At 45.5% G+C, this 12056-nt stretch overlaps 1 protein-coding gene across 1 annotated transcript; it reads left to right on the top strand.

The window, feature by feature from the left end:
• Positions 1 to 7894: 7894 nt before the first annotated feature.
• On the top strand, positions 7895 to 11651 carry sox4a (SRY-box transcription factor 4a). Its single transcript, XM_042435117.1, has one exon. The coding sequence runs from the start codon at positions 8757 to 8759 to the stop codon at positions 9873 to 9875; it is 1119 nt and encodes a 372-aa protein (XP_042291051.1). The 5' UTR covers positions 7895 to 8756; the 3' UTR covers positions 9876 to 11651.
• The last annotated feature ends 405 nt before the right edge of the window (positions 11652 to 12056 follow it).

Here is a 12056-nt window from a genome sequence, read left to right as displayed (position 1 = left end):
ATTAACTTTTAAAAAACCACATTTTCTAGGAGTAAGGTACACTCAGATTTTATCATAGTTCCCAGTAACACATTTCATCATCGACAAGCTGGAAGGAAATTTAAGTGGTTTGGTTCTGGGATCTTGTCTGGGATCATCATGCAGTGGCTATCGTTGGTTTTGGCTAGTTTTGTTTGTAGCAAAATTGATACAAAGAGGGAAGCTCTATTGGAATTTAACAAAAAAAAAAATCAACTCAGTGTCTTTGGCGGCTTGTGCTGGAGCTTTTAACCGTATCACATGGTCTTTGCAGGTAACGTTTGCTCAGTTGGAACTGTAGATGTTCAAACTGTCCATTATTCTGAGCACTTTTAAGATGACATGTCGATTTTGGCATAAAAGTAGAGCTTGACAAGTTCATTCTTGAGTTGAGATTGTTTTGTCAAGTGCTGTTTCAAAGCTAACAAATTAATTGACGAGCTCAGTCTGTGGGTACTGCTTCTCATTCAACAGAGAAGAGATGTTGTGTGGTGTTACGAAACTGATATGATAGCTTCCTCCCTGGTTCCCTTTGTGCCTTCAAAGGTTAGCACTGTTGAGACAGTTCGCTACTGGTGATCAGTGCAAATTTGTTTGTCAGAGCTCACCAAAGTTGAAATTTACTTTGCCTCTTCAAGCGGAGGTCCGAAATGATCAATGTGGGTGTGCATTTTGGGAAATATGCATATTTGCTTTCTTGCTGTGAGTTAGATGTCTGTATGCAAAGTATGGAGCTAGAGCCAGGAGGCATTTAGCTTAGCTTAGCATAAAGACAGGAAGCAGGTGGAGACAGCTAGCCTAGCTCTCTCAAAAGTAAAAACAAAAATCTAACAATTCCTTCCAATGTTTTTTTCTTTTCCGTATGCAAACAGAAAAGTGAAAACAAGTCATAGTAGGGAGGTATGTGCCGTAACTATGTCTTGGCTGGGTGCAGTGACTCCCTTAAGACTCTTGTTTTACTTTTCCTTTTTTGTATGAGTTTCTTAAGTAACATAAATGTGATTATAGGACAGATCACACCAAATAAAAATATTTTATTTAGCCAGTATCAGTCATTAATGTGAAAAATGCCATTTTAAGGTTTCTTGTCTGGCTGACTGTGGGTAGAAACAGTGTAGAAGGTGCAGAAAGAGGATTTTTTTTCCACCAGTGTTTGTTTGATTGCCACTGATCTGTACAATCTCACCGAACCAGTTCTTCTAATACGTCCACAGCCATAACACAGGGGGTTAGTCCTTCATAGATGAACTGAGTGGACTGACAGCTCGCAATAAATCACGTAGGCTTTAGAGAAGAAAACTAAACTAACCCTTTAAATGCCTGGACCATCTTCAATTTGAGTTGCTGACCTTACCAGGATACACTGACCCTGCTGGATTTTACTGTACCTTCTAATATACTTGCATTTATTTTCTAACTCCCCAGGGCCTATAGATGTTCACCTCAGGATAAAGACATTGTTAGTATGACTGAGGTATGTTGCTTTAGAGACTGACTTCCACTGCCACACAGGGTCCTGAGGGAGCCTGATCTATCTGCTTCGCTATTGGTATTGATCCACGTTTAGTGTCGATGCCGGCACTGGGGAGTAATGATCACACACAGCCAGTCGGACACACACCGCCGGAGCATTGCAGGAATGGACGCAATCAGTCTAAGCATGGAAGGAGACAGGCATACACACACCTGCCTGATCAGAGAACATACAGAGTAGCACAAAATGTTCTTTCTGTTCCTGCCGCACTGCAGAGCCTCTGCTGCTCCGCAATGTTGAGGCACAAAACACACTCGCAATAAGCTGAGTCGAGCCGATATAGCCACAACAACTGAGCGAGAGATGCCAACCCCCCCCCCCCCCCTTCTTTCCCTCCCTCATACACACACACACATACACACACACACACCTCCGCCTCCTTCTTTCCTCCTCTCCTCCGCAGCCGAAGCCAGAGCAGACAGATAAGCAGGCAGCCAGAGACGGACTAATCCTCCCACAGTGAGAGACATTTCGGGTGGTATGATGAAAATCAAGCTAAAATGACAGAGAAAGAGGATGAGAAAGAGAGAGGAGGACGGGGGAGGAAGAGGGAGGCAGCAGGGAGACATGAGGCGGGGGGGGGGGGGGGGGGGGGGGGGATGAGAGGCAAAAAGGGGAAAAGTGAAGCGAGGATAGAGATTAGTAAAACGATGAGGACAAAAGGAGATTTTTTAAGCGTTATTAGTGCGTGCAGGCTGAGAGGAGAGCTGAGTTAGTTAGGAATTTGAAGCAGCAAGGTTTTGATTTTTTTCTTCAGTCGATTCAATTGTCTTCTTCCAAACCCCCCCATCCCCACCACCCCACCCCCTCCCCCGCATCATGCCACCGTCTTGCACTTTATTTGATAAATGTTGCTGTTTTGCAACCGAGCCTCTCCACCCGTGTGCCTGCTTTTACCAGTCTCTCCATCATTCTCGCCCATCCTCTCTCTCGCTCTCTCTCTCTCTCCGCACCCCCCCATCCCTCGCTCTCCCTCTCTCACTCTCTCTCTCTCTCTCTCCCCAGTCTGACTGAGGCTGATGTAGGTCAGTGCGTCTGGAGCCTGTCTGGAGCTGCAGAGAGCCTCAGAGATCCACGCCTGGTCCTCATTGACCCCTGCAGCGGCTGCCTCCGTGCCCGAGCTGAGGACACCGATCCCTGGGCTACGTGAGGACAGCACCAGCCCGCCTGACCTGACCTGCCTGGAGGAGGATATGCCTGTAACAGAGGAGGAGGAGGAGGAGGAGGAGGAGGAGTGGGGAGGGGGAGGAGGAGGAGGAGGAGCAGGGGTTGTGCAGGGTGATATGGGATGTCTGTGTACATTAGAAGGCTTAGTCAGCGTATGTTGTTTGGATGTGGGTCTAATACGTAGATGCATATACAGACAGGGAGAGGCAGAGCGAAAGGTAAAAACAGAGGAGATCGGAGGGAGATAGGCGATGCAGTCGGCTGTCTCTCCTCTGTGATGAGCGGCACAATAGAGAGTTTTTTCGGGGGAGAAATTTTCTTGCAATGTTGCCTCCGCTTCCCCCCCCCTTGCACACACACACACACACACACACACACACTCTCCATACTCTGCCTCTTTCTCCCCTCGCTGCCTAACTTCTTCGTGACGCTTTCTGTCTCTTTCCCAGATTCTTCTGCGTCCGCGGCCGTCGACGTTTCTCTTCAGAAACCGCAGCGACCCAGCAAAACTCCAGCAACTCAGACGCAGCTTCCCTCCCGAACAACACCACGAAGAAAAAGAAAACCTGTCTTTGTTCTTTTCTTTTCTTCTTTTGCAGTATATCCATCCCCTGTGCTGCTCCACGCTTTCTTCCATACGGATCCAGGTCTGAGAGATGTCCTTTTTCCCGAAAACGCTGACTATCGAAAGTGTCTGTCCTCCGCCTCCGTCGTATATCGGGTGCACTTTTGATGGAAAGCAGCACGAGGACGACGACTTTTGCAAAAGAGTAAAAATGCGACGTTTGATGACTTCTGCATCTTCTGATTCTGCTCTGCTTTCCTTCCCTTTTTCCCCCCTTCCTTCTCCTCTGCTCTCATTCTGCGCTCCTTCTCACTCCTCTGGCTTTTAGACAATGCCCCCAAAAAAACGATCGTTGTATCAGAGTGTCTGAGTGTAGTAGAGTGCAGCTGTGAGAGTGGCTGGGTGTGTGTGTACGTTTGTGCGTGAGTTTGGTGTGTGTGTGTGTGTGTGTCTGCGCTCTCGATTTGACTCTGCAGCATGTCTGGGTCCTGAAGCGCTGCACTGGTACTTAGCTGTCTTGCCACGAGCATGAGTTTGTGTGTGTTTATGCATCCGTGTGTACGAGCGAGCGTTCATGTGAGATTGTCTGCATCGCCGTGATACAGCATACCATCTGACCTGACTCGTCACTATCCGGAGCGAGGGGTGTTGGGAGTTCCCGGGGCGTGGCGTCGCCGGCCTGTTCAAACCTCTGTCTCTCGCTCGTTCACTCATTTCCCTTCATCTGCCTCCCTTCTCTTTTTTTTTCCTACCTTGACCGAATCCTCTGGATTACAGCGGTGACGGAGGGGAACGCGAGCGGCATTTGCTGTCTCCTCTCTTCTCCTGTTTTGCATTATCAATCTTCATTTGCACATCCAGTTTGTTCATGTTATACCGTCCAGGACGCTCTAATCTTGTCTTATCACTTGCTCTCCTTCTGTACCGCTTATCTTCTTTATGTGTTTCTCCCCGGATTCTAAAATGTAAAGGAAGTAGGGATGAAACAACGGCAATCAAGAAGGATGAAAAGAAAGGAAAGAATTGTTTCTCCTCAACAACTTTTTCTGCCTCTGCGTCTTTAAATATAAGCCTGATTATCAAACCTAAAGAAGGAAGTAGAAGAAGACTTGTGGTCATAACGACAGAATATGAGGGGGGGTGTACAAAACTACATGTACGTCTGTCTGATGTGATGCAATGTAGTGCAGCAACACTGCAAAATAAGGCCTCAAAAATCACCATAGACACAGCCTCCCTTAATTTCTGGTTTATTATATTGGATTATATTAAATTGTAAGCTGCTCTGGTTATCTTGTCCACTGCTTGCATGTACTTGATATCGAGGGATAGTTAATAAAAAAAAGGAAGAAAGTCTGTATTTAATCCATATCGTCAAATTTGAGGAAGAAACACAGAAGGATAGGGTACTGTGTGTTCCATGGCAACTTAAAAATAACCGTCTTTGATAGTGTTGTTGTGTAAAGGCTGACAGCAGTAGGTGGATGATATGGTGAGATGGCCACCTGCACTGTCTGCCACATCCACACAGAACGCGGAGGGGACAAAACTGACTGCGGATGAGTCACAGAGAGAGAGAAGGAAAAAAGAGAATGTGTATGCAAATCAGTGCTTAGTCTTCAGTTTTTCTGTTTAACTGCAGGGCGGAGGGGACTTCCCACTGGTTTTAAAACTTTCAATCCCTGGAAAAGCTCCAATTCAGTTAGGGCTGGACACACACACACACACACACACGTACACACACACACACAAACATACACACAAAGGCCTCATTGTGTTTGACCCCGCATGACGAGCAGGCAGGTCAAAGTGGCACGTCATTCCTAGGCAGTTGAAAAAGGCAAGTACATGGTAATGAGTACCTCTGTTTGACTGCACGCAGAGAAACACACGCTTCCCCTCACACACTCTCTCCTCAGCACAGCTGGCTCCCTGCGTCTTCCATTTCCATCTCTTCGCTTTCTGTTATTGGATACTTAATTTCACCCGTCGCTTTACGACACACTGTGACGACTGTGTTCCCTCTTTTCAGCCCGATATACGACAGCCTCGCTTATAATAAACCCAACTCCCTGCGAAGAGGCAGACTAGACACACACACACACACACACACACAGAGACACACACACACACAAAAAGTCACATGCTGTATGCTCATTTAGCCTGCAGTTTGCTCTAGGGTTAGTCTGACTTATGGGGTTTGTGTTTATGTTTTATTAAAAATGGCATATTAAACACAGTGTCAGTCAACTCTGAAATAATGAAGCTTTCTACCTCACTACAGCTGGATTAGATGTTATTAAAGTAATGTTATTAATACAGTGGTAGAAGAAAGATTAAAGTTATAAAGACACCAGTACAAGCATCTAAAAATACTCCATTACCAGTGAAAGTCCCGAATTTAAAATTTAATATAAAGTACAGAAGAAATATCAGCTAAATGTAGCTCAAGTAAAATGAATCACTCTGCAAAAAATATCCCCTGTGACTGATATAATATCACATATGACACTGATGCATCATTGTGGAAACACTTTCCTAATCTTTGGGTTTTTTTGTGAAATATTGGATAATTTGGCCTGACGCTGCTATTTAAATGAAACCATCTGAGAAGTTGGGACCGGTGGAAGTGCGAACAACTCAAAGACATCTGAGACGTAACAAGGAGCCCCGACACTGCTCCTTTGTAAAGGCTCACAAGCCAAAAGGGAGTTTAACAATGTGTTGTATTTTGCAAACGTATGTTTTTTAAGATGAAATCTAGTTACTGCTAGTAAGTATAACTGAAAAAATGTAGTGAAAGAAATGATATTTCCCTCCAAAATGTAGTGGAGTAGAAATATAAAACTGCAGAAACTGGAAATACTAAAATAAAGTACCTAAAAACTGTACTTAAGTACAATAATTGATTAAATGTACTCACTTTCCACCTCCGAATTAGCTTTTAATGCAGCGTTTTAGTGTCCCATAATGAGCCAAAAGCTGTTTCACAGGCATTTTCACCCTGATAAGAGCACAACGCTGTCCAAAACAAAGAATCATCAATTTCTTTTGACATTTTTTATCCATAAAAACAGTCCAACTTAAATATACCGAATAGCTTTAACCCAGAAATATCAACATCAGCACATCTACCTTGAAAAACCCACAACAGTCTACCTCCAGTTTGCACTGCACACACTTTTAAGAAGTCGCTGTAAAGAGCCCCATTCTCCCACAGCACTCTCTCATAATGACACTATCCCTTTAGGCGTCAACAGAGCTGAAACAAAGTGCCGGTGTATTTGGGGTAAACACATGGCTCCAGCAGCTCTGAAGATGACAGAGCGATAGGCCAGCGTGATGGGGCTCGACATCCCGCCGCTGCCAGAGCCGTACATCTGCCAGTGACAGAGTGGAAAGCTACCTGACAGCTGCTGCTCACACATCAGATAAGATTACAGGTATACCTGCTACACCTGTTTAAACAAACCTCCATGCATGGCGTCTATTGTGTGTGTGTGTGTGTGTGTGTGTGTGTGTGTTAAGCCCGAGAAGGAGATAGCAAACTAATCCAGTGGCAGGTGCACGCTTGTAATTGGGGCAGCTAAAGATATAGACTGATGAAGGAGCTCATTATTATTTATGTGTTTGATTTATGTAAGCACCGAGGGGGGTAAAGGGGTTGGGGTTGTGAAATTTTAAAGAGTTTATGACTTTTTTATCCTGACATAAATCTTGTCATGAATTAGTAATACACATCATAACTGCATAACTGATGTTATGTTAGATTACATGAAGATCTAATCAGAAAAAAAAAAAAATAGACACAATGTTTTTATTTTGTGCTTTTAATGGTGGCTGATTTCTCTTTGGTCATGATTAACTGAAGGACAGTTTGCCTACTTTTTTTTTTTTATTTATCACCGGGTTGTGTGATGAAGGTGTGAAAAACACTCGGCTTGTCGGTTAGCTACGTTTGCTGGATGAAGGGGAGTCTTCAGTACAAGCTGATGACATCACCTGCATGATTTAATGATCAGGACGGAGAGATAAATCTTAACAGACACGCACATACATACACAACGTATACACCCCATCAGCTCCCTTTGGCTCTAGCCTGACATCTAGCGACACAGGCTGTAATGTGATCCTACATGACACGGACATGTTAACATCATGGGGCTTGTGGGCTTGTGAGGGATGATGAATCTGTGCATTGCAGAGCACGTTTGTTGAGCAGGAAGCAGGGACTGAGTGTGACTTTTTTTTTTCTCTCTCTCTCACACAGCAGCATGTGTGGTCCTGATACACTGTGTGTGTAATTCTACCCACTTTGATAATATTTATAATGATTGGTTTTCAGGTTGCTGCTTTATCAGGATGCAGTGATGAACGCTGCAAATAAAACTATCATCACCTCACTGTTTATTCCGCTTGCTGTGATGTAATGATGTAAGCTGGTGTCGTAATGATTTGTAAATAACAGGTTGGATGAGCCGTGTTGGGGTGGGTGTACCCTCACGGCTACATTCCTGCTCACCACACTTCAGTCTGACTAACACAACATGTTGTGGCTGTTTTTGTGTTTTCTCAGCATTTCCTTGCCCCCCCCCCCATTACACACAATCTAAATTTAGTCAAAACTCATCCACATGAAACTAATGTAGTTCTAAGTATATCCTTGCAAGCTTCCCCTTGCAGCGAGGGGGAAAGGACACTGTGTTCCTTTTAAACACATACAACCACATACACACACACATACACACACACACACACACAGCAAGTTCGTCTTTCTTCCAGTGGAGTCTGACAGGAATGAGGTCAGACACACCGATCCTCATTGCACATTATTATTATTATTACCCGTTTTTTTTATTCAGCCAATGGCAAGCCAGGGGGGAGTGGTTTGACTGAAAAATCAGGATGGAGACAGACGCTGATTGGTTTTTATATCTCGCGATGAGGGTATAAAACAGCGAGGTTCTCGTTGTTGTGTTTACAGTAATATTACAGAGCGCTCAGGAAACAGGGAGACTATGAGAAAGCGCAGCTGCTTCATTCAACCACATGGTTCCGCAACCGCACAGACAAGCTGCGCTGCAGACAGCCAGGTTCACATAAGGGACTTGCACTGCTGTTGCCCACAGCGGCGCGTTTTGAGCCTTGCAGGACGAGTTTTCAGCCGCACAGGCAGTTGAAAGTTGCTGTTAAATAGTGTTGGGATTTATTTTTGGTTTCCCTGAAGCGCACTGCTAAAAGTTGAGAGACTAAGCGTGTCCAAAACGGGCTTGAACTGAAAACAGACAGAGAAGAGACTTGGAGGAACTTTTTTTTTTTTTTTAGATCTGTATCCATCAGTCTGACTCTAAAGCGCCTGAAATAAGAAGTGAGGAATAATTTCCTGTGAAAGCGGTGAGAGCATTTTTGCGCACTTGAACTTTGTGAAAGCACTGCACTGAACAGAGTGTTTCCAGACACTTGGAGGGAAGGATGGTGCAGCATATGAGCCAGACAGAGAGCGCCCACGCTCACTCCCCCGGCGGGGACTCCACGGACACGGGAGAAATGGACTTGGAGATGGATGCGTCTCCGACCCCCGAGTCCCCCTCCTCCGGGGAGCGGAGCGACCTGGCGTGGTGCAAAACTCCGACGGGACACATCAAGAGACCCATGAATGCCTTCATGGTCTGGTCACAGATCGAGAGGAGGAAGATTATGGAGCAGTCGCCGGACATGCACAACGCTGAGATCTCCAAGCGGCTGGGGAAGCGCTGGAAGCTGCTGAAAGACACAGACAAGATCCCGTTCATCCGTGAGGCGGAGCGGCTCAGACTCAAACACATGGCCGACTACCCAGACTACAAGTACCGGCCCAGGAAGAAGGTCAAGTCGGGAAGCGGGGCGAGTAAGCAGACGGACCGCGGGGAGAAGAGCGGGGAGCGCAGCGCCAAAGCCGGTGTCAAAAGAAGCCCCGCGTCCAAAGGAGTGAGCAGGACGCACAAGCAGGGCAGCATGAAGGCGAGCGCTCCGGGGCAGGACTATGCGTCTCCCGGTGACCACCAGGCGCTCTTCAAATCCAGGTCAGTGTCTGGGGCCAGACAGATCCCGGAGAAGCGCGCCGGAGAAGCGAGGCGCGGCCACATGTTCGGCGGGGCAGGCAGCCTGGAGAGCGGGCCTCCTTCAGTAGGAGTCCCGGCCAGTCCCACCCTGAGCAGCTCGGCGGAGTCCAGCGACCCGCTCAGCCTGTACGAGGACCAGAGCCCGGCGGCTAGCGAGTCATCACACACCGCGCGCCTCAGGTACGCTCGCGCATCCTCTCCAACACCATCAGCCTCTCACTCTTCCTCATCTGTGTCATCCTCATCATCAGACGAAGAGTTTGAAGACGAGCGGCTCGACCTGAACCCGAGCCCCGGGTTTGAGAGCATGTCTCTGGGCGGCATGGGCTTCTCTGACGCAGAGCTGGACCGGGACTTGGACTGGAGCTTCGGGGAGTGCGGGGCGGGATCTCACTTCGACTTTCCCGACTACTGCACCCCCGAGGTCAGCGAGATGATCTCAGGAGACTGGCTGGAGTCCACCATCTCCAATCTGGTGTTCACCTACTGAAAGAACCGAGGTGGAGAGGAACCGCGACGTCCCCCCACGTTTTGAACAATTCAACCCCCCCAGACAGGCGTGTGTGCGTCCAGACCAGAATATTTCCGCCATTCTTTCACTAAATAAGGGAGAGTGAAACCAGGAAAGAAAAGGTGGCCTGTGTGCGCGTTGAAGCCCAGGTACGCGCCGCTCAGACTTGGACAGCGCTCGGTGCGCTTGACGGGAACGCGCAAACGGGGGAAATGCTTAGTTTGCATTTGGACACAGAGGAGGAGTGAATGTAAGCAGAGAGCAGTGAAACACACGGACTTCAAGCTCAAATGTTCAAACCAATCCGCAGAGGATGAGGACTGAGACTAAACTTTGAATCTTAATGTTATTTTGGGTTGGGAAAGGGACACTTAGTGAAGAGCTCGTCATGTTGGGTTTTGTTTATGATATAGCCAATTCACATTGACCATCAAGTTGCTATTCAGGTGTAGTTTTTTCCAAACTCAAAATAGTTTCAATATCAACACGCATGCCCTCCGGGATAATGAGGATTTTGTTGTTGTTAAATGCGTAAAAATGTTCATTGCTGCGTAATTACGCAATTTGTGTGACCATAGGACACAATTCACGATCACCAGCTTCTCTTTCAACGGCAGGACTTAGAACAAAGACTGACTCAAAACTTCAGAAACCTTTTCTGAACCTTTTTAAAACACTCAGTGCACAATTCAGGACCAATGTTCCCCGACGCGCATCCTTTCTGCCTAGTGCTTCAACTTTGTAGTTCCTGTGTCAGATGACGTTTTTTTATATTGATGTATTTATACCGGCCAAACTTTTTTATACATAGAAGTATTGTTCTCGTACAGGTCTCGTTTGTGTTTGTGCACATACACCTGTCTGTATCCAGCGCGGAAGGGCTAGAAGTGTATCTTATTTAAAATGTCTGACTTCTCTCACTTTTAAGGAGATTTGAGTGTGTCATGATTTTTTACTTGTATTTTTGTACAAAATCTATAGAAAGGGGGTTTCCAGCGAGTGGGTAGCCTACAACATTGTTGTTTGGATCTACATTGGTGTTTAGACGTGCAGAGGGGGGTTTGTTTGGCACAATCTGACCTCACACAGTGTTTACAGTATTTACCCACATGCTTCTTAATGGCACAGTGACTCCAGTTTCACCAGCCAAGTAAACAAAGCACCACTGAGGCTCCCAGTCTTGAGTGGTGACTGTGTTGCTACAGTACACATAGACCTAAAGTATATGAGTGAAAGATCCCAGAGAGTCACTGTTTGGATAGAGCTAATACCTCTGTGTGCTTTTTATCAAGATAAGTTTTATTTGAACCACTGGATGGAATTTCACACTCATTCCACTTTGCCTAGACTTTGGAGGGAGGGAGATGTATGAAGTGCTTCATCTGTTATTGCGCAAATTGCATCAAAAAATAGTATTTAACCTTTCTGTACCTGTTGGCTAAGTATAGCAGGCTAATTGTTTTCCTATATTATGGCATGGCAAATAGCATTTGTATTTCAGATTCAGGTATATGTAGCTATAGCTGTTGTGTTTAAGATTTTTAAAAGAATAATAACATGAAGATATTTATGTAAACTGACTGTACTATAAGCAAAGATTGTGTGTTTTATGTATGATGATGATGATCAACGACAGGCACTAGGGCAGCCATCTTTGGACATCCTTATGTTGAAGATGATTGTGGTCCAGGAGTTTCTTCTTTTTTTTTTTTTTGTTTTTTTGTTTTTGACTTTTTTTTTTTTTTTTTTTTTACCTTCAAGACATCTTTTCTATTGTCCTTCTTTCTTTTTTCATTTGTGCAATATGCTGTGTATGATCATGTTTTGTCCAATCATGCCAATATCATTTGATGTTTATTGCTCAAAACCAGCCAATGTTTGGGTCAATCACTGCCTCTCAGACCTCTGTACAGATTGTTGTTTTTTAAATTTGTTTTTCTTTTCTTCCAAGAAGGAAATAAAATCAGCTGGAACTGAAAAGTACAAAGTGTTTTTTCTTCTGGTTTTTCCATTATTGAAACCTTTCAAAAGAGCCCGAAGTGAGTATTTTGTGTGTTTGTGTATCTCTGAAGAGATAATTGGAGCAGTCGCACACACTGAGGCCCCCTTTTGTAAAGGTGAAAAATATGCAGTACAAAAAGGTGAGCCTTCATTATCACA

The sequence above is a fragment of the Thunnus maccoyii genome, chromosome 15 (assembly GCF_910596095.1).
Source record: "Thunnus maccoyii chromosome 15, fThuMac1.1, whole genome shotgun sequence".
In the NCBI taxonomy this organism is placed as follows: Eukaryota; Metazoa; Chordata; class Actinopteri; order Scombriformes; family Scombridae; genus Thunnus; species Thunnus maccoyii.
The sequence above is the reverse complement of the archived record's forward strand: the minus strand, read 5'-3'. Positions and strand labels throughout refer to the sequence as shown.